The 23,504-nt window shown below is 39.6% G+C and overlaps 1 protein-coding gene across 2 annotated transcripts in view; it reads left to right on the top strand.

Annotated features, from left to right (window-relative positions):
* Window positions 1-23,504, top strand: part of GRIA3 (glutamate receptor, ionotropic, AMPA 3) — a 285,940-nt gene that overhangs the window by 257,959 nt on the left and 4,477 nt on the right. The window contains exons 14-16 of one of the 2 annotated variants that reach the window (XM_012664833.1): window positions 2,477-2,724; window positions 17,484-17,598; window positions 20,201-20,448. In XM_012664833.1, coding sequence (XP_012520287.1) covers window positions 2,477-2,724; window positions 17,484-17,598; window positions 20,201-20,446 — 609 coding nt within the window. In that variant the 3' untranslated portion in view covers window positions 20,447-20,448. Of the gene's footprint in view, window positions 1-2,476; window positions 2,725-3,284; window positions 3,400-17,483; window positions 17,599-20,200; window positions 20,449-23,504 lie in introns of both variants that reach the window. The other variant, XM_012664832.1, reaches the window with a different exon arrangement.

Genomic DNA, 23,504 nt, shown 5'->3' with positions numbered 1-23,504 from the left:
ATATTAATAGTACATCCATAGATTGACAGGCTATATACAGCCATTACATCATAAAGAAGATATACTTATTCCAGTAAAAATATAAAGAGGTATAAGGGAATAATAAAAATCAAATTCAGTATACTGGTTACTTTTGGTGAGCAGGGAGGGGTATGCAATCATGGAGGGGTAGATAGGTAGACTTTAACTTCATAAGGTTTCATTTCTTAAGCTTCATGACAGGTACACAAGTGTTCTTACATTATTTTTATATCTTTCTGTGTATCTGAATTATTTACTTTCTAAAAATTCTTTGGGCAACTAACTAGGAAATTCCTACTGAAATAAAGTCATTGACAATGTATTTCATTACGATGCTTAGAAATTGTTTTATCAACCAAACCTTCTAGCTCGGATGTTAGGTGGTTTATTGATAGAATTTAGAAGGAGAGCCAGACTGTACAAGAATGATAATAAGTTTGGTTTGGAAATGTTTAATCTGAAAGTGTCTACAGGACCATCAGGTGAAAGTGTCCATCAGCAGGGCTTGTTTGCTGTCTCCCCAAAGCATATCTTGAATCCAACTTCTATTCCCCACCTCCATCACTCCCACCCTAGTCCAAGCCACAATCATCTCTTCCCTGGACTATTAGAATAGCCTCCTAACTAACCTCCTTGCTTCCACTGTGACCCACCTTATAGTCTATTCTCCATACAGCAGTCAGAGTAATCCTTTAAAAATTTAAATCAGATCTTATCACATACCTCCTCAAAATCTTCCAATAGTTTCCTATACCATGTAGAATAAATGCAAACTTTTTACCATGACCTCGAGTACCCTATAAGATTTACCCTCTGATTATCCTTCTAAGTTCATTTCTTACCACTCTCCCTTTTGTTCATTTAGCTTTAGCCATACTGGCCTCTTTTTGCTGTACTTTATGCAAACCAAGTATGTTTCCATCTCAGTCAACCATTGCAGTGTCTCATTGAGGGCCTAAGTGAGGGTCTGATTGCGATAAACACAATGCTTAATTTCCACAGGGATAATTCTGGGAGTTCTAGCCCCCTGGAATTATTTGGTTGGGTCCAAGCAGACCTCAAGAAAGACAGAATGTACCTGGCCAAAGTCGACAGAAAAGCAACTAAATAAATAGTCAGAAAAGCTGGAATAGGGTCAGGACAACCCATAAAAGGACACTTGAAAACATGGTATATATTTATGGTTTCTGACATGCTATCTCATCTCTGGTCAGATATCACCTTAAAGCTTTTCTCTAGGGTTTTCATTCCTAAGGACCTAGCTCCCAACTAAATTGGATATTCTGGGGCCACTGAGTCTATATTTCCTTTATATTCTCCAAAATGACTAACATAAGGCTAGAGACACAGTAAGCATTCAGTATATGTTCTAAGGACCACCCAAATTGAGATGAAATTTAATGGGATTAAAGGCAAAACTCAAAGAGGTAAAGATAAAGGTAAAGAGACTTAGCTTGGTAGAAAGAACTAGCAGTTTGGGTTTGGCCTCAACCTGAGTTGAAGAAAGGACTCTATTTACTCTGTTATAGTCTTCACACCCCCAGTAGAGTGCTTTATCCATAGCAGGTGCTCAATAAATATTTGTTGAAAGAATGGATAAATAACTATTTAATAAATACAGTTAGGCAAACTCAGGTAGCATTGATAGAAAATTGTGCTCCAATAACAAAAAGCAAACAGGGTTGGTTTGTTTGTTTTCCAGTCTATTCTGGTCATTTATCTGGGGTGTCATATTTGTTTCTACATACTCCAGTTTAAGAGACATCACCAACTAAAATGTGCCTACGGATGAAAGACCAAAGTTGTAACAGTTCTGGAAGCAGTATCAGTCAGTGGAGTTTCACCTGATGGAGAGATAGTGGTGGGGCACATAATAAAAATTTTGCGATATTTGAAGGATTGCCATGCAAAAGAAGGAACAAAATTGCTTTTCATAGCTCTAGCAGACAGTACTAAAGGGTTCAGCTCATAATAAGGAAGTACTTTCTGACAGTGATTGACGTCCCATGCTAGAGTGACTAAAATGATTGAACACTCCTTTCCAATGGTCTTTTATTAGGCAGGTACAGGATAAATACAGAGCAGGATATTGTAGGGGAGATTTCTGTATTGACAGGAAGATTGAACGAAGAAAGTGCTTATCAAACCAGATTGCAACCAATGAGTGGGGCCATGAAATCTATTTCGTGGGTCCTGAGCAGCATTTTTTAAAAACGAATTAGAATAGAATAGAAAATATTAGACAGCATCACAGGTAGCAATGGGCGAGTATGGTTTCAAAAAACCTGTTATGGAAACATGTTTACACATGTATGAATGTGTCTATGAGGTTGCACTGTAACATGTTTTTCTTCCTGTGGATTGCAGTATCAAAAAGGTTTGCAAACAACTGCACTAAGCCTTCTTCCAGAATGAATATCTGGCAGCTCTAAGCACTCTTATCTCTTCGGTGCAGAGATCCAAAATTGCTGTGTACGAGAAAATGTGGTCTTACATGAAATCGGCAGAGCCATCTGTGTTTACCAAAACAACAGCAGACGGAGTGGCCCGAGTGCGAAAGTCCAAGGGGAAGTTCGCCTTCCTGCTGGAGTCAACCATGAATGAGTACATTGAGCAGAGAAAACCGTGCGATACGATGAAAGTTGGTGGAAATCTGGATTCCAAAGGCTATGGTGTGGCAACCCCTAAAGGCTCAGCATTAAGGTGGGTGGAATAATATAACAATATCCGTGTTGTTATAGTATTCCACCTACCCTGATGCATTTTGTTGTCATTTTCTTTCTTGTGGATTTTGAGGTAACTTAAAAGTTTAAAATCTACAATATTCCATGGAGTTAAATAAGACGGTAAATTATGGTTTCATCTATTTAATGCATCCATTTTTTTTTAATGTTCTCTCTCTGTGTTGTCCTCTCTGACTGTTTGTTGCTGTTTTAATTTTACAGTTCAACGGCTTTTTCAATTTAAATGGTAAAAGCCAAGTTATGGTGCCATATGTGACGAATGTTAATTGCATGGATGTGGTGTTCTTGTTACTTTTTTTCTCAAAGACAATTTCCCCATCCCGCACACTTCAGTTTTGAGCAAATGTTATCCTCCATGCCACCTTCCAATATTTAACCCTGTATTTGCTGTACAGACATTTTTATAGCTCCACGTTCTGTGAAATTTAGCCAATTTGTCCTCTTGTGCTCCTTTTTATACGTTAACGATTTCCTAAGCATTTGTGCATTTTCTTACAAGTTATGTTTTATCGTTTCAAGAAATGCTGTTAACCTGGCAGTATTAAAACTGAATGAGCAAGGCCTCTTGGACAAATTGAAAAACAAATGGTGGTACGACAAAGGAGAGTGCGGCAGCGGGGGCGGTGACTCCAAGGTCAGCCTCAATGTCACCACAACCGGGTACCCTTAGTGACGAGTAATCGGCAAGACTGTTATCTTATTATTGAGGAGAGAGCACAAGACTCACACATAAAGTGGAATGACCAGGTTATTCCCCTGCCTGGCAGCTTTGGGAACCAGAAAGACTTTAGGGCACTGCCCGCATTTTTGATCTAACTTGGGTCCCTTCTTAAACTCCCAGACAGAGCCTACCCGTCCACACCTCTTCCCTTCCTTCACACACCAGACTGGTTGCCTTATGAAGGCCATGAAGTGGGTTTAAATGCCCTAGGCTTTCAAGAGCCCAAGGCTTTCCTGTGAGACTGTCCCCGCCTGCCTCAGCTGAGTGGTGTGAGAAATCAGATCCATCTACTGAAAAGTCAGGTTATGGCCTTTTTTTTTCTAGGATGTGATGGTTGCTCATGGAGGTTGGTTGGTTGAGTCAAGATGGCTTCTTCAATTATGTGTATGAGTGATGAGATGTTGTTCTCTATATGTGATGGCCCATTTAAGCAGGCCCCATTTAACTTGAAAGCCAAAGAACAAGCTCGGTTTCAAGTTAAATGGGGTCTTTCTTCAATAGGCCACCTCATATAGAGACTTTGCAAAGACATTTTGTGTATTTAAGCAGATGCGTCGCCTAACTGTGATACTATATGTGTATAAATCCTTGATTTGGCTTCTCCTTAGCCATGTTCTTGGTTCAGGTAGGTCTAATTGTTATCCAGGCTGCCATCATGAGAAAACCCATGTTACTGGGCATTCCTTTGGCTCCTAACACTCTTCATGGCTAGAATGAATGAATAGCCGTCATCCAAGCAACAAGAAATAGGGGCAAGCTCAGAAGCCACGATACCAAGTCATGGAAAGACACGTTGGGTAAGTACAGGAGAGACCTGAAAACAGAATCCTCCATGGCCCAAGAGGCATGAGAATTATATTGAAGCATGTAAGATCAGCTCTTGTACGACCAAGATCCCATGGGCATCTTAAAGTGAAGAACAGTGTTTCCCAACCACAGACCAACAGACAGGCAAGCCAAAACTTTTCTCCTTCAGAGACAATGGTTGCACTTCTACTCCTCTCCTTCCCTCTCCATCCCTCAGGATCCTGATGGAAAAGTTAGTTTGCCAGTCTGCAGTATAATATGGGTTTGGAAACACTGATCCAGAGCACTTTCAAAGAAATAAATTTAAAAACAACTTTCTTCAGCATATAATCTTACCAGGCATTGGCATGGCCTTTTATTGTAAAACCTTGATTAACCAGAACTCATCTAACCAGTACCCCAACTAACTGAATTCCCCCCAAGTACTTCACATTGATGAGAAAGCAGCAATAGTACCCAAAAAAAAAAAAAAAGAAGATCGCAAGGAATTGATTTTTTTAAAATCACTTACCAAGAGATGACCTGTGGTTAGATCACATTCAGCTCTTTCTCCTATATCTTCTCTCCATCTGGATTGACCCTCAAACCTTAGAGGCTGCTTCCCTGAGGCGAGAAAGTGGATACAAGCATTTTAAGAAAAATATTATTATCCAAGAATGAAACGAAATGACTATTCTTATTGAAAATTCCATTCATCCCTTATGGATTCCAATTAATCAAGGTTTTACTATATGTCAAAAAGCAGTAACTTTCTTTCCCACCAATGTGAACTGATGACATTGACAATTCAGCCAAGCTTTTGGCTCATTTGATTTTTACAATGGCTAACCTCATGCCCAAAGTATTTAGCACCTTCTTCCCAGTCCTTGTCTCATGCTATTAGCACGGAGAACCTAATTGTATCATTGAAGTCAGTTGCAGAATGACTTGAGCTGGATTGGATGCATTGTTCTCACGAATTCATCATTCACACTCAGCATGGTTAAAAAAGGAGCCATGGACTGTAACAAGATGACTCTAAAACATCCACATGATGCCAAGTGTCCAGAAGTTTTCAAATAATCAGACATTTGATGTTATGTAAACAAAAAAAAAATCTGCATGTATTTGGCTGAATTTTTACTTTTCACCCAGATGTTTTGGGACATGAAGACCCCAAAACTTTAGACCAGCTATTTGTTAATTACAGCCAGCAATCAAGCTTTCTTTTTTAATCTTCAGCTGGTACTGCTGCAAAGATTTTTATCAAGTAATTTTATTGCCAGCTCACAATTTCCAGATTATCTGAATTTTGATATGCAAATAGAAAAATATTTCAGTAGATTCTAAATGTTTCCAGCTTCTATGACCATAGTACTACCTACAGGCATCTTTCAAATTGCTTTATTTGGTCATTCCTCCAGCCAATCTTTTGAAATAAGTGAACCCCTTTCTCAACTATGGATAACAGTATGATCAGTGCTGCGTATCCAACGATTGCTTATTCCATTTCTGGATTACCAAGGAGCTTGCCTTTATCTTCTTCCTTCTTGCTACCTGCTGTTTTCTGAGAGTGGGCAAGAGAAGGGGCAAGAGATGAACTTGAATCTGTTTCACCACTACTTAGTGGTGATGCTAAAAACAAATAAATGGAGAAGGAGGTAGAAATGGCAGTGAACCTCATTAATTTGGAGCCCTCTCACTAATAATTTGTGATAAACTAGACAGGGACCAGTTTACAAGTTTATATTATCAGGGATGGAGACAAGAGAGGTTTGTTAAGCAAATAAAGAGTTTAGACTGTCAGCTGAATTTTTTCTTAAGAGAACAAACCCTTTTTCAAATGTTGGAAGCACTTATTAGATTTATATTCATTACAAATCTATCTGCTAAAGTAGTTCTCACAAGGACCTCCACTAAAGCAATGTTTTATAGTCAGTTTGAATTACAAAATAGACTTAAAGTAATAAAACTGTCATTCTTCAAACCTATTCTGTAATTCAGGAATTGCTTTACCCATTCAGACAATTCCTCCCTTCTGTTAGTCCAAATCGATGAGGTTTTACTGTATTAGAAAAATGGGTTGAGAAGTACACTTCCACATTGTACCCATCCCCAGTTAACAGACAATTGACTGTTGAATATACCATCATTTCACAGAGAGAGTGAGATCCAGAGATGTTGGTGACTTTGACAAGGTCACACAGCTAATGCTGTCACAAATCTCTGCTGACTTTCAGGGTCACCTCTTGTGATAATATTGCAGATGGCAATTTATCACATCTACTCATCCAATGAGCAACATGAATCTGATTGCATGTGATACATTTCCATAAGAATCAGGTTCATTCTTGACTACATTGGTTACTAGGCAAATGGCATATTTAAGTCATTCCAGCCCTCAGTACTGATTACTAAAAATGACAATAATCACAAAGCCTGACATTTATGAGTGCTTTTACTTTTTCAAAAACATTTCACACCTATTATTTCTGAGAGGGAGAAATACCTGTATTACATATCTCTCTGTCTCTCTCCTGCAAACTTAAAAAATGATAAATGGGCAATTATATTAAATTGTTGACTTTTTCCTTCCTGGCATGAGGCATTACACATCCTGAGCCTATTCTAGAAAAGTTGCTAGACTACGGAAAGAACCAGCAATTTTTCAGGCTGTTGTAAACGTGCATGAGCTTAAACTAATGAAATAGATATTTTATTTATTTCATTTTATTTTTTGAATACAAGGAATTAAGAACAAGGTCAGTCACTGAGGCAGCCCCTGAACCAGACCTATAGGATAGAACCAAAATACTCCTTGGCTTTACCAATTTCCCAAACCTGGGCTAATAGGACCTAAACAAAGCAGCCTTGATCCTTCCTTGATGGACTATAAATGTGCAGGCAAGGATCACGTAAATTCGAGCTGTGGTTTGGGAATTTTTAACCCGCAAATCACCCTTTTGTGTTAGTGCTTTATTACAGTGTGTGTGCAAATGTGGTAATTAAGAGCCAGTAGGTTGTTTCAGCGATAAACCCAGATCGCCAGGGGTTTGTGACACAGCCAGTGAAAGTCTGTCACTGTAACTCACAGCAGAATGGGGATTTATCTACTGAATTACCACACAGGCACATCGGCTTCCTTCCGCAGCTGCCTGTCTCCTCAAACTTTCACATTCTTCTGATCCCCTACCAGGGGTGGGGAACCTGCTGGCCCTCTGATTCCAAGATTGTTCTTTTTTAAGCACCAAAGGAGGCAAGAAAAGCTTCATCTTTTTCTGCTGCACCCCTTTTAAGAAAAGGATTTGTTCTGTAAAATTTGGATTCAGTCAAAAGGCTGCAGTCAAGGATCCAGAAGGCCATATGTGGCCCCAAGGCTGCAGGATATACCCACCCTACTTCATTTCCTTAATCTTGGGTAAAGGATGCCAGCTTGGCTTTCCCGGATAGCCTTGCCTTACTAGAGGGGGTCTGGTGAGTGAAACAAGCTATTTGTGACTGGGGTGACAAGTTCTTACAAACCCTACCTTACCTCACCCTAGAATTGTACCAGGCTTCCGTTCTATCAAGGAATTTAAATAGATTTCTAGTGTCTATATTTTTGCAAGGTGAAAATCAGCATATATTGTGTGCTTTGGGAAACATAGGAACAGAAAGTTTAAAGGTGACCGTTCTGAACCCCTTGACTGCAATGAGAATTGTACAGTAGGTGCGTGTCTTAACTTGTAAGGCATATGGGGAAGTGAGGGAGGAGGATGGGCTATGAACTTAAATCTCCATTATTTAAATAAATGGTAGCATGCTTATTATGACTGATTGATAATATTGATAGAGAAATCCAGTTTTACTATTTTCAGAAACATATATGGCATAGAATAAACTGACCAACGTGATGCTAGGAAAAAACTTAGGGAATTTGTTTTAATAGATTCAAAAAATGCCTGCAATTAAAATTAGTTGTGTTTCTTTTTCACGTGGGTGCTTTTATAGTACCTAAAAAGAATTTGTTCTCTTAAGAAATTCAGACATGTTCCACCTCCCTATCATAGCAATCTTTTTTTTTAAATCCCATGCACTTGCTTAGCAAGTCTTCTATTCAAAGATAATAAAAAGTTACACTTGAGAACAGCCCATTTCCAAATTCCCTCAGCTTCATATTTGGTGGTGCATAGATGAATCAGGTTGTACTGTATTTCCCATATGTATAAATGAGATCTTCAGTTTTGTGTGTATTTCTTCTTCTTCCATGTATGTCTACAATTCTCCTCTCCTTTGCCACCGTCTCTTAACCCCTTCTCTTCCGCACCCAGAATTCTTTGACATTCTTGGGACTTGGGTAACAGATAAGAATCTACATCTACCTTTGCCTGCAACAAAAAATGGACCTTTTCTTGGCTGGAGCCATCCCTAAAGGTAGACATTTTGGATACTCAAGGTTAAGATGGATCCCAATGACTGTTTATTGACACTGTTATGTGTGTAGGCAAGAATCATTACAGATCGATGGCACTTCCTGGGTCTTAAGAAGTTCCTGTGAATCCCCAAGACTCTGGTTTGGGATCGAGGAGTAGGGTGAGTATATTATACTCTTCGTTGGTTTGCATGTTTCTGTGCTGGTACTGCCTCCTGGAAGTATGAAGAACCTGACAGTTTTCTTTCCTGGTAGTGACTAAATTTGCTCCTTGAACCTACTCAGGTCTTCCTCCCAAGAGCAAATCCTCACTTTCTCTCAAGTGGCTGCTTCAAGCAAGGGACCTGTTGCCTTAAGAACTGAACCAGTCCAGTGGCTGCCAAAAGCATTGATTTTGCCAAATGGTATTAAAGAATAAATTCTACCACCGGAAACAAAAATGTAATCCAGAAAGAAAACATTTTTTAATTATTCCACTCTAGTGACTTTTTAAAAATTGACTGTGTAGCCCTAACATGATTTCTATGATTGAGACATGATTATCTGCCTTTGGTGTTACCCTGATAACATGAATGTGTTTCTTATTAATAAATAATGACCAAATGTCCAATACCAGAGCAACAGAAAGAGCAGCAGGAATGAAAAGCCTGAAGGTAAGAATGTTGTTATACAATTGCCAAGAGGAAAGACACCGTTGCAGTGGCAGAGAGTGAAACGGTGTGTGTCTATGCCCTTTCTGCCCCTTGAAGACCAAACTATTTGGTCTCCTTTTATTTGGAAAGAAGGTTATAGAACCACAATCTCTGAAAGGTAGGACAGCCATGAAAAAGAAACATGAAAGATTTGATGCAATTGAAATACATTTGATTAGGGTGGGAATTGGGATTGGTGGAGCAGGGTGGGGGCAAATTTCTTTTATGGAGAACAATTGAAATCCATTCTCTTTTGACTTTCTAGAGAGCGGTATAGCATTTGGCCCTTGGCACATGAGGCTGACTCCCATTGGTCAGAAGTGGCAAAAGTATGGTCCAAGTACTGGATTCACCTTTTGGCTTAATTTTATCTGGCATTGAAGCAAATATTTTTCAAAATACAGACCTAAGGCAATAGCATACTATATATATATATATATATATATATATACACACACACACACAAAGAACACTAGTGCATCCTGTCTAGCATCACTACTGGAAATGCAAATGTGATGTGTGGATGCTAGAATTTGTGCTAGAAGAGGGTGGTATGTGCCCTGGCATGGCAACCAGATTTGATTTCAGATCCGATATATAGGACCCATTTGTTGAAATCTATATTTGAATGTAAACTAACATTGATTATTTTTCTATGAGTCATGGTCAAGGGATGGCTCTTAGAGAAAAAAGAGGATACTGGCACCCATCAGATTGAACTCTCAATGCATATTTTGCCTAGAATCAGGGGAATGAGTCTTCAGAAACTCTCATGTGAGTTTTTGGTACAGATCTGTTTCTGTCTTCTCAGTCTATGCCTCTCTTGGTGCCACTGGAATGAACTAAAGAAAACACACTTATACATAATAAAAACCCAACCAAATTTGATAGCTTGATTTTTTAATGGATTGTAAAACAGAGTTTTCAAGTGAATCATACCAATCATGTACTTGAGAAAATGTCTGTGGCCACATTTTAACCAAAATTGGCTTCTCCAGAAGCTTAGCGTCTTCCCTAAGCCCCTTCTCTCTGTCAGGGACAAAGTGGCTAAGAAGTCTTCTCAGACAAATTGGGTTATGGGAAATAGTCCACAACCAATAATGGTTTTGGATATCTGTTCTAGAGGGGGGAGTTGAATGGAGGTCCAGTTTGGCAGAAAGCCACCAGTAAAATTCTCAGGTTGTGGAGAAAGCACAGGCTGATCTAAGGGTAGAAGGATTGAAATAACTTAAACTCTCATTCTCTTGGAATCCTATATCCAGGAACCCCTGTGAAAAGAAGAGGATAGGGATTTTTTTTAAGCAGTCCAGATACTAGTGTACTTGAGGGCATATTTGGAACTGCCATGGCCTTCAACAGCTGCTATATGGAGAGATAAGTCCCTTCATTACATATATCTCAAGTTAATCTGCAGAAAAGAATGTAAAAGACCACATAGGAAATCCTCTCATCCAGCAGATCCTCCTCTCGCTTGGTCATCAATTGGCTTCGACTTAATAAAGCAAGACCAACCTGGGCAGAGACATCTGTGACTGCCTGCCTGGACATGCCTGTATGTCCTGAGTGATGCTAGGGCTTCTCCAGAAAAGGCTAGGGAAGCAAGTAGAAGACAGGGCAAGGTGCCTTGTCACCATGAAAACCTGAAATATCTTCACTCAACAAGCCAGCAAAAGGGAGGATGGCTAGTCTCCCTCCATTGAGCCAAAGATATTTCCAAAGAGTTATTCCCAAAAATATCACTAGGTACCAAGAAGAACATGTTAGTAACTTGGAGTGAGGGTTTGGGTAAGGGGAAGGGCAAGGGAGGGGCTTGCAGCTTAGATTCGAATAAGTTTCCACTTTTATCATCCGGACGTTGTATTGTCAGAGCAGGTTTCTAATTAACTATGCAAATGCACCATCCTTGCTCATATATTTCTTTTACTTCTCTGTGAGCTCCTTGTCTTTCTCTATAGCCTACATATTTACACATATATCTATCCCTCCTAAGGGCAACATTGAAGATCTTCTGGAATCATTCATTAAACAGACATTTGCTCTTTAGGTGTCCCTCCTCCAAAAAGAGATGTGAAGCCATTTAGAGCAGCGTATATCCCACAGTCTCTCAGGTGGCTAAATCACACTATACCCTGGATGCCAATATTTTTCAGGCCCAGAATTATACCCACAGTACAAGTTCCTCATTCTTCCCTTCTAAGATCTCCAGCTTATATGGTGGAAATCAACTTGGTAATTAATTCACAAGCCCCAATTTCTCTTCTTTCCCTCTATAGGAAACTTAGCACCCTCACTTCACCATTTCTTTGTTCATAATAAGGTATCCAACACGGCCCCAGGCTACTTTATTTACTATTTTAAGTATTTCCTGAAATTAAAATATATTTTGAAATTTTAAAATAAACTGGGCAGTTCTTTTGAAATATATAAAAAGTTTTGTTTATTTTAGTTTTTTAGAAATAATTTCTACTTTCACAGAAAAAAAAAAAAACAGTGGTATTCTTGTCCTAAAGCTATCTCCATATGCAAGGTTTGCCATCATGAAGATAACATTAGTTCTTTGAAATAGCTGCTGGTGCATCCCAGAAACTGAGCCTGGAAACTAGACAACCACCATCTGAGGGGTGGATGCCTTGGATTGTGAGCACAGTCCTTTGTAGCTGAGTTATTGCCAGGTGTGGATGGCAGAGATAAGCAGAAATTTGTATTTGCCAATAATATTTTCTTCTAAAATAAAACTCATTATCAAAGTATTACGAATCACATTACTACCCCCTATATAAAAACAAACAGATGCCTCTCCATGACTGTTCCCCACACTCAGGAATCATCATCGTGACACAGGTCAGCATTACCTTCACATGCTTTTAAATGACTATCTAATTCACATTTACTCTTACCCTCTCCATCTGATCAAAAATCCATATGCATTTTTATAACTTATGTGCTGTAAAATGTTTTTTTCTTAGGGGAACTTTATGAAATCCCCCTCTACCCCCAACATTTTTTAAACAAAATGGAACAAAGAGTTATTCGTAAATATTTACTCTTTGCTTCATTCTCATTTCTCAGAAGGATTTGTGTTTTAACAAGGCATGTCACTCAAACTTAAAGATGTAAAATTCTCACTGTGGAATTTCAAGTACTGGTGAGGAAAATATTTTTGGAGAGGGGGACATTCCCAGACCTCCTGAAATTATGTCACGAAGCTCTCCTTTTTCCTCCCTAAGTCTGCTGACCCATGTCTTTGTCTTTGGAGGGCTCTACTCAGCAAAAAGTTCATAGCAAGCCCTTCAGAGGGGAGAATGCCTAATTTTTATGATAGGAATCTGACCTACTTTGTTTAATTCTTTCTGTTCTCTATTGAGGTGAGTACAATAAATATTTCTGACTTATAATTCTCTTAGGTACCAGTGAAGGGCCTGCAGTAATTGCTCTGAAACATTACTCTGGAGACATATTGATGCACCACAGTAAAAGGCCTCAGCTACAAAATACACCCTTGCTAGGTTGATAGTTATTTGGATTATGGTGGTCCCTAAGGGGGAAAAGAAATCACTATGAACATCTAAGCCTGAAGAGCAAAAATAAGGAGAGCTGCTACCCTTTTGTGTGTTCCATTGGAGAATGCACAGTGCAGAGCTCAGTATATATTAATTTACCTTCTGGCCTGCCCATAATTTGCTGTGCAGGCTTGAGCAGATTGCTTAACCTATCTGTGCCTCAGTTTCTTTACTTATAGAGTGGAGACCATAAATCTCCCTCCTTAAGGTGATCATTAAACATGATCATTAAAAACAATTCTTATAATAATTATGTGAAGATACTGGTTGAAAAACGAAACACTAAAGGAGACCTATCAATTCGATAAGGATTAATTGTGAAAAGTGTCCTAAATGGGAACATGAATACATAAGCCATAGTCCCTGCCCTTGAGAAGCACACAGTCTAGTGGGAGACACAGACATGGGCATAAATGATAAGGCAAGGTAGAAGATGACGCAGGGGAGAGAAAACACTGGAGTGAGGAGCAAAAATGTCTTCATCAAGAAAGTGACATTTAGGCCGGGCGCGGTGGCTCACGCCTGTAATCCTAGCACTCTGGGAGGCCAAGGCAGGTGGATCGATTGAGGTCAGGAGTTCGAGACCATCCTGAGCAAGAGCGAGACCCTGTCTCTACTAAACATAGAAAGAATTAACTTTTTTTTAATAAAAAGAAAAAAAAAGAAAGTAACATTTAAAATGACCAAATACCCACCTAATTCCACTTCTTTCAAAATACCGACATGTGTGTGCATGCGTGTGTGTGTGTGTGTGTGTGTGTGTTGGGGAAAGGGTGTCAATACTTTCAGTTAATTTGGATTGGGCTAGGCAATACATCCAATAAGCTATAGTAAGAAAGAAAGCTATGTGGATAAAAGCAGATTTTCTCTGCCATCTTGGAAATTTAGTCTAATCTGTAGCAACATAGAGTTCTAGGAGATTTGGCTTTTAAAGTACTTTTTTTTCTTGGCAGCTATCCTAACCTTGTTAAGTGGTATTATCTGTGATTTCTGATTACAGCTTTTATGCTCCTTAGCTGTGCTGCTGCTTGAAATGTTTGTTTTTCTCCCTCATTTTTATTTAGAATTTCCTAAATGCATGTTGGTTCCCTGCCAGATTTCATAAACCCTGTGATTTTTTTTCCTATCTAAGACTAAACTTCTAGGAGTATATCATTTGTCAGAGGTCTCTAAAGTCCTAGGGTATCTTAGAGAAGGTCTGGATGTTCCAAGGCAGGGTTTCTCAACCTTGGCACTATTGGCATTTGGGGCCAGATAATTCTTTGTTGTGGGGCCTGTCCTGTACATTGTAGGATATTTAGCAGCATCCTTGGCCTCTACCCATTGGATGCCTGTAGTATCCCCCAACCCAGATGTGACAACAAAAAATGACTCCAGACACTGCCAAATGTCCCTGGAGGATAAAATGGCCCCTGGTTGAAAACCATTGCTCTAAGGTAATCTCCACTATAACTGTGGAGGCCATGGGAGCGGGAAGCCATGTCTGTGGAAGCCACTAGATGGACTAAGGCAAGGCTAGGCCATTTGTCAGAAGTAGGATGCTAAGTCACTGACAGACTGAGCCTGGGTTTTGCCAAGAGTGCATAGTGGCAACCCAGAATAGACCCCTGGCACAGGAACAGCCTTCCCTCCTCCAAAACCAGTGCTTCGTAAACATTTTGTCCCAGGCCCCCTTTACACTCTTTATGTGAGTTATATCTACTCATATTTGCCATGTAAGAACTTAAAACTGAAGAATCTTTAAAGAATATATTCATGATTCACTTAAAAATAATAAACCCAATATATGTTAACATAAATAATCTACTTTTATGAAAAATAACTATACTTCTCTAAAATAAAAAAAATAGTGAGGAGAAGAGCAGTGTCCTTTATTTTTGTAAATCTCTTTAATGTCTGGCTTAATATAAGAGAATGGGATTCTCATTTCTGCATCTTCATTTAATCTGTTGTGATTTCACACATCATGTAGCCTCCAGGAAACTCCACTGTACATCATGAGGGAATAATAGTGAGAAGGGCAAGTAATGCCTCAGTATTAGTATAAAGTTAGTTTCAACTTCGCAGACCCTTTGACAAAAGGGTTTCAGGGATCCCCCAGGGGTCCCTGGACCACACTTTGAGAGCCACTACTCTAAACTAACATGCCATACTTTTATCAATCTAACTCATTTAAGGGTTGATAAATTTCTTTTAAAACTAGGATCTCTAGGGAGAGTGAAACCTCTCTGTTGGACCTTAGTGTGAGTGAGTACCTTTAATCAGACCGTTCTGCTTCTAAGATCTAGTGAGCGGCGGTACTGAAGAAATTGAATGAAACAATTTGAAGAACATAGGACCTTGAGGGAGGACAGGGCCTGGTAAGAGTTTAGTCAGAGAGTAGTGTGAGGACACTGAGCCCTTTTCAATAAGAAAAGAGAAAGCACAGAAAGGAGCAGGAAGATGCTTTGTACTTCCTGCTGTGGTCCTGATGAGCTCAGTCACCCGTATGCCATTGGAAAGCATCTCCCCTGCATCCTGAGCTAAGTGCCACATTGATGAGACTGGTATCAGTGCTTGGCTTAATGCATAGGGAGAAGAGTGGTAGTGATAAGACAATAAATAACAGGGGGAAGGCAGAGAGAAGGGGGCCATATGGCAGAGAGGGGAGAAGGCAGCTCCAACACTAACCTCAGGGCCGTAGATGGCTTGTCTGTCCTTTAAAAGTCTGAGGACTTTCATTGCCAATAATATCTTAAAGAGGTTGAAAGTTTAATTTAAGTGTCTTTTGTTGCTTTGCATTCCAAGCAACTCTGGTTAGTATTTGAGAAGCCTAGGGTTCTGAGCAGTGATTGAAAGGATTTATTTAAAGTATTTAAAAAAAGACCCCAATTTTCTGGTAAGATACAGAATCCAAATATTCTGGCTGCCAGACCCTGTACTAAACAAGAAAGTGTCACCTCCTTGACACTAAAGATTTATAGTTTTTCAAATCTCAAGTACTCTGAAATTGCATACTATTTTAAAATAATGATATATTTCTCAGAATGTCTGAAGATGAGGTAGCCCCTCTGCTCTCAACAGCAAATGAAGGAAGAAAGGAAATAGGCTTTGGGACTTGGGCATGACAGAGGCCAGATCTTTGTGACTACAGGAAGTCTTGTCAGTGACTGGATATGTTAGTGGATCCAACTTATCCAAAATAAGCTAAGAAATTTTATGGCGTGTTTATGGTTACATAAAGTTGTCTGCTTTGCTCCTTTTAAATTAGTGACATTCAGATCAACATGCACGTATGGGAATATGCATGCATTGGAAATATTTGTCCCATGAATCTGAGCACACAGTTTTACCGCCTCATAATAGAATTATGCCACCCTCTCTATATAATGCATTTTTATTTAAAGTTACTAGAGATTCTTCATTTAATATCCAATAGCTCTAGAAAGAAGACAGGGTAAAGGCCATTATTCCCATTTTACAACTGAAGAAATCTCTGAGAGAGAAAGTCTTTATCCAAGGGCCAGTGGGGTTTCACACATTTGCCCAGTGGCTCCAAATGCAGTCCTTATACTTTAAGCAGTGAAGGACTAAGGAGCAGTGGCCTGGCTTCCTGAGGATATATTAGCCTCTCAGTTGAGGAAGTCTTAGCTTACTAGAACAACTTACCTAAACTATTCCTCTGCAGTATGTTACCCAACCATGGCAGAGTCAGTTTGCTGGTTTAGATCATGCCATATTAACAATCCACTTTGAAATGATCTGGTCCACCCTCTGGTGATCTGAGTTGACCACAGATATATGACCACATCAGAGAGACGTCAGTCAGTAACTCAAAAATAATCAACGGACCAGTTTTTCCATTGTTAAAAATATTTCTTTTACCCAAAACTCAGAGGTCCACATTATACGTTTAATACTAAGACCAGTATGTGCATAAGAATTTAGAACACATGTTTGTGGAGTGAGGACTTGTATATAGTACAGTTCTTTCTGAGATCAATTTCAGCTGGGCAATAAATTTGCGTAATAAAGGACGATTAATCAGAGGGCATGTTATTTACGTGGAATCTATTTCGATTCTGTTCGGATTTATTCATTTGTCTCAATCAAGCCACAATATGGAAACGCTTCCCCTTCTGGCCTCGTCCCCTTCCCAACTGCCCCATAAAGCTTGCTTTCTGTCTGGAAGTACAACAAGACACCCGGTTAGATCAAACCTAACACACCTCTGTCACAAAGCTACTGCAAGCTGCCGCTGACAATTGTCACTTGAGGGGAGACCCTCCCCATCACACACAGCCTATCTGAGGAGTGCCTTTTTTCTATCCTCATTATTTAACAGTGTGTGCCGATTACTCAAAGCGATATGGGCAGGCCCTGGTAAATATAGCGTTGCTGTAGTGTTAACTTTTTATAAGGTAATGCTCAGGTTGCCTGCAGTGTCTAAAATTACTCTGTGGCCAGGGCCCCCTGCTTTATCGCTTTCTATAGTTTTAAAGTAGTTTGAAGCTTGAATAACATAAAATAACATAATATAATGTTATTTATGTTATTTCCCACGTGAAGAACGCCTGTAAACCTTGCAGTATTGAAACTCAGTGAACAAGGCATCTTAGACAAGCTGAAAAACAAATGGTGGTACGATAAGGGGGAGTGTGGAGCCAAGGACTCCGGGAGTAAGGTCAGTCGCTGAAGGTCTTTTCGTACTGATTAGCAATCACATTTTGACCCACTGTTTATTTTCTCCCCTAAAACAGCTTTCCTTCCCAACACACACTCCCTGACACAGTGGGACCCCTTTATAACACCAGCACTAAAGAAATAAGGCCAATACCAGCCTCCGAGGCCAGCCACACTACATTGATCATTGACTCTATAGAGCTGTTCTTATGATTAGGAAACTCAATCTGGCCCGTTGCATTTCCCAAGCTATAAAAGAATGAGCTGTGTTATAAGGGGGTTTTACTGTATTTCACATTTCAAAAGTTCAAAGAGAAAATATATAACAACCAAAAAATAAAGATCCAGTTGTGACAGTACTTTTTTTTAACGTCTTACAGTGTCAGAGACTTTGTAATTGTAAATACCTTTGGTTATTCATATATTATGTCGATCTCATTTGAAAATAGTCTAACAAATAAATAAAAAAACTGGTCTCTGTAAGCAGAATGATTAGCCTCCTGCCAGCTGCTGTTGTATTAAGTTCAGCATCTATTTGGATCTCAAATCTCATTAAGTCTGTCACACTTCTGTCTTCCAAAGGTGTCATTTGAATCTCTGTACGTAATACTTTTAAAATTTAGTCGCATGCTCCTTAAGGGTATATACATTGTCAGGATAACATCACATTGATAAGCATGAAACACTCTTCCCCGCCTCCTTCCTGCCCCCCTTCGCTCCCCTAAGAAAGTTCTTTTTAGTTTCAATTTTTGCCTTTCCTTTTTTTGAACTAATATTGTGGTATCAGTTAATTCATTTCATGAAATGCCACTCATTTTCCCTGTGCAACAAACCATTTTGCTACTGGTTTTCTACATCCCACATCAAGGAATTCTGTAACTCTTGTAAAACCTAAATACCTGGAACTTGAAACTGTTCTTGTTGCTACAGTTTATATGGGTTATGTCAAAGGACCTCTTCCCCCATTAAATATCACATACATATAAAAATCTAATGGCAGAGGAAGGGTTACCAGAAATTGGTCCATTTCCTAATGGACTGTGGAACATCCTTGCAGATAGCCTCACCAGCCTCCTTAAGGAGATAATCTATTGTTTTATAAGTGACAATTCTTACTACTCATCTATCTAATGATCATCCTAGAAGAGTGACTATTTGCAAGGTTGTTGTGGACATGAGGCACTCCCACACCCCCCTTCCTGGATGCAAATCAATTTCAATTGGCCTTTTGATTAAGGTAAACAAGTCCAGGACTGGCTCCTATGAAAATAGCATCAGAAGGACATGGCCATATTGTCTTACATTTAATTCTTTAAATGATACCAAGATTAGCTGAACCGGAGTGTTGAATATCAGCAATGGACATCATCTGCCCACTATGTTATCACTTAAAGAAGATGCTCAAAATTCACTTGCTTAACAATTTGTATATTCCATTCAACTACATTCAGCAGCAAAATGGTTACATTCCCTCTAAAAAGACTACAAAATGCTATTTTATTTTATTTTTTTCAAAGAAAGACTCCTGGCCCTTGGTGTGTCCTACCTCAAGGTAGGGCTCAAGACACCAACTTTTTTTCTTTCCATTGTTCAGCAGTTCAGCTTTTGCTTTTTCATACAGGCAGATAGCTTAGTCGGATTTGTACAGTTTGACCCGAAAGTCACTGACCGGCTTCCTCAATTTTTCCCCCATGTTAAGTAGAAAGCAGATAAGTGTAGTGTTTTTTTTATTATTATTATTTTCTGTATTCCCTGGAGTAAAAGCTAAAAGTGAGCTGGGTTTTTAAAAAAAAATCATCAGCCTCCTGGAAAAGCTTTCTGATGTGTATGGAGCCAATCGAGGATCCAATGGGTCCTCCTGACAGTTTCCCTAAACTCTCAGGAAGATGGAACAGAGCCAGTTCTTTGTGCTGCACCCTTGTTCCAGCAACACAAAGACTTGCTGCCCTGATTTTAACTAGGATGAGGACTTAGCAGCCAGTCCCCAAAGGGAGCAATTTCTCAGCCACTGGGAGGAAGAGGAGAGTTAACCCTTTTTAAACAAACCCTCGTGAAGTAATTCCCCAGATAAGAACATCAGGAACCTCTAATATTCTAACCTAGTATCTTGAAGACTAGCTGACAAAGTTTGTCACAGGGAGAACAAGGGAGAAAGGGGTGTTGCGGGGCAGAGAGGGGAAAGAGTGCTTCAAGTTTCCAAATGAAAAGAGTGGTACATTTATAGAGATGTCACAACTCAACTCTGGCAAATGGTGTTTATCAAGGCTGGCAGAGGAATAAATTATGCTTGTGTTTGCTCTTTTGTTCCCATGGCCAAGTGCTGTATTATTTAGTTGTTGAACAGCATTTTCAGGTACTAAGAGATGTAAGGAGTCCAGATAAAAGGACTTTTAGGCAAGGATCAAAACTGTCAACAGAAGCACAATCTACCATCTTGCTGGTCATTGCAAAACATTAGCCAGTTGCCAGAGTTGAGTCATAACACTTAAATCAATGTTTAGTTATTTTACAATTTAGAACTACCCTATGCTGTTATAATGTATTATAATGTCCCAGCACCTTTGTTTTCCCCAAGAACTAATCATGTTGTTCATTTCTCTTAGGACAAGACCAGCGCTCTGAGCCTGAGCAATGTGGCAGGCGTTTTCTATATACTTGTCGGAGGTCTGGGGCTGGCCATGATGGTGGCTTTGATAGAATTCTGTTACAAATCACGGGCAGAGTCCAAACGCATGAAACTCACAAAGAACACCCAAAACTTTAAGCCTGCTCCTGCCACCAACACTCAGAATTATGCTACATACAGAGAAGGCTACAACGTGTATGGAACAGAGAGTGTTAAGATCTAGGGGTACGGTTAAGGTCTAGTAAACTAATCAGTTTTATGTAACTATATGTTAATCTCTTTCTTTTTTCTTGTTTTGTTTTTTTAGTTTGGTTTATTGTTTCAAGCATTGTTTGCAATCATTCGATTCTTTGAAAACAATGGTTGTGCTTTCTTGTCAGGCAGTGGTGCTTTTCTAATAGCATAGTCATAATTGTGCTCTGTAACCCAAAAGGAAAAAATAATTCTCTAGAGTGATACTGTTCAATAGAAATATATGTAAGCCACATATGTGAACCACGTGTGCAATTTTAAATGCTCTAGGAGAGCTGGGCATGATGGCGTGCTACCTGGGAAGCTGAGGCAAGAGGACTCCTAGAGCCAAGGAGTTCAAGTCCAGCCTGGGCAATATAGCGAGACCCTGTCTCTTAAATAAACAAACAAATAAAAATGCTCTAGTAGGTGGGTGGATCGTTTGAGCTCAGGAGTTCGAGACCAGCCTGAGCAAGAGCAAGACCCCGTCTCTACTAAAAATAGAAAGAAATTGGCCAAACAACTAAAAATAGAAAAAATTAGCCGGGCGTGGTGGTGCGTGTCTGTAGTCCCAGCTACCTGGGAGGCTGAGGCAGGAGGATCGCTTGAGCCCAGGAGTTTGAGGTTGCTGTGAGCTAGGCTGATGCCACGGCACTCTAGCCTAGGCAACAGAGTGAGACTCTGTCTCAAAAAAAAAAAGAAAAAATGTTCTAGTAGTCACATGTCTGCTTTTATTTTTAAAAGTAAAACAAGTGCAATTAATTTTAATTTTAATGGTATATTTTATTTAGCCCAATATATCCAAAATATTATCATTTCAACATGTTATCAATATAAAAAACAAATCAGATACTTTACATTCTTTTCTTCATGCTAAGCTTGGAAATCTGGGGTATATATTATACTTATGATACATCCTGACTGGTACTAGCTACATATCAAATGTTCATAGTCACATGTGGCCAGTGGCTACCGTGTTGGACAGTGCAGCTCTAGAGAAAGCAACTGCTCTGAACCTGATGTTAAAATTAGGAATACAAGTGAGGCACTGCCACCTCGAGTAGTGCAGTGCTTCCATAAGGGAGCAGTGCTTCTTTTAAGTAATCAGTGTGTAAGCCTGAGACAATTTTCTTAATCTTTGAGTTCCTTTGTTGTCCCTTCCTTGGAACTGATACTCAGGTAAGTCTCTCAAAGGACAGACTAGGCTCCCTGCTGCTGGCCAAACCCAAATTCATACTTAGATGAACCTGACTGATGCCACCTTGACTCTGGCAGCTACAGCCAGGCCCCACCGATAACTCAAATGTGTTCAAAGGCAAGCTTGTATTAGGACAATGTTTCCATTCTGGAAGTGTTTAAAAGAATATGGTCTTGTTACTTTAAAGTACATCTGTCATCACTACCATGTCTATCTGGAGTGGAACAGAACAATTAGCAACTTCATACCCCTTATTTTAGGTGAGTGATTTTGACTTCATGAGTAAATGTCAATGCACTGGAATGTCTACAAATGCATTTGTGTTTTGACCTTCTTATATTTCACATTGTGGATCTAAATTCAGCTGATTTTTAAATAATGTTTCATCCAAATAAATCAGTTGTCTTCACCATGGAAAACATCATCTTGTTTAATGAAGTTGCTGACTGTTCTTTTTTCCTGCCTTTTGCCACAACATACTCAGCACACTGAATTAACCCACTGACAAAGTCTTCCCATTGCATTGGTGGATGTACAATACATGCATTCATCTGTAATTAGCATTGTTTGCATGCAAGCATTTAATGTCCCAGTGTGCTTAAGATGTTTTACTCTTGATTAGGTGATATAGGCCCATTATAATTTAGGGTATGTTATTTGCTTTTTCATAGGACAGTACATGAGCAATTTCAGTAGCTTAATTATCCTAAATTCTGAGGTGCTGGCATCCAAATAAGTAACACCGTGTAGCAGTTTTCCGTGTGCTCTCACATTTATTGCCTCATTTGAGAAAAGACGGTCAGGTAGTATTTTCCCTTTCAGGTAACTAAGACTAAGCCACATCAAGTGACTTACTCAAGGCAATACAACTAGGTAGTAGTGGCAGCTCTGGGACTGGAACTCAGCCATTCTTCCTCCTATAGCCATATTCTTTACTAAACCATGCCGCTTCTAGCCACCCATGGCCTGGTGGCCTCCAGGAAACTTGAAGCCACAATGGAGTCCTGTCAGATGAAGAACAGATCTTAAGTTTCTGTCCCACTTGTCTACAAGAAAAGTCTTCATATGCCCCACTCCTTATGTGCTCCATACAGAATCTTTCTGAAACAGAAGCGCATCAGGGCTCAGAGTCACACAACCTCCAGACCTCCTTTGTTTATCAACCATTCCATCTGAGAATCTATGTCCCTGTTACCCAGCTACCATAGCCTCAGTCTCTTATTAAAGGTGCAGAGCAGTACTCCTCACACATCCTGAGTCAGTGAGCATGCGGGTCATGTGGGGACCTTGTAAAAGTGAAGATCCTGATTCAGCAGGTCTGGGATGGGGCTTGAGATTCTACATTGCTCACACGCTCCCAGGTCATGCAGATGCTGCTGGTCCAGGGAGTAGTAAGATTCTAGAGAAAATGATCTCCGAGAATGTAACTCAAGAAAAGAAAGAAAGGAAGAAAGGAGGGAAGGAAGAGAGGAGAGATAGAGATAGATATACAGATAAATATATAGAGAGACAGAAAAATATGTATTAGTATGTATATGTTTATGTGTATATATATATATATGAGGGGAGGAAACAGGATCTGCAAACCTTTGTTTGTGCAGAATATTACAGTCCTGAAGTGGAGGCCTGGAACATCAAACCCAGGGGAAAAGCCCAGAAATTTACTTTCCACAACTTCTGGATCTCTGGCTTTCCTTTAGTCATCTTGGTTGACCCACTTTTGTGAAGCAAAATTCAGGCTAATTGAGGCAAAAGTCACATTTTAATAGACACCAACACCAGTGTGGTTACAGCCCAGTTAGGTAGCACCTTGGCAACCATCTGTGGGGTGAAAAGAAAACCTGGAATGAGC

This window comes from Propithecus coquereli, unplaced genomic scaffold, assembly GCF_000956105.1.
Source record: "Propithecus coquereli isolate 6110/MARCELLA unplaced genomic scaffold, Pcoq_1.0 Scaffold92, whole genome shotgun sequence".
Lineage (NCBI taxonomy): Eukaryota > Metazoa > Chordata > Mammalia > Primates > Indriidae > Propithecus > Propithecus coquereli.
Note: the sequence above shows the minus strand (reverse complement) of the source record. Positions and strands in the feature narration are given on the sequence as shown.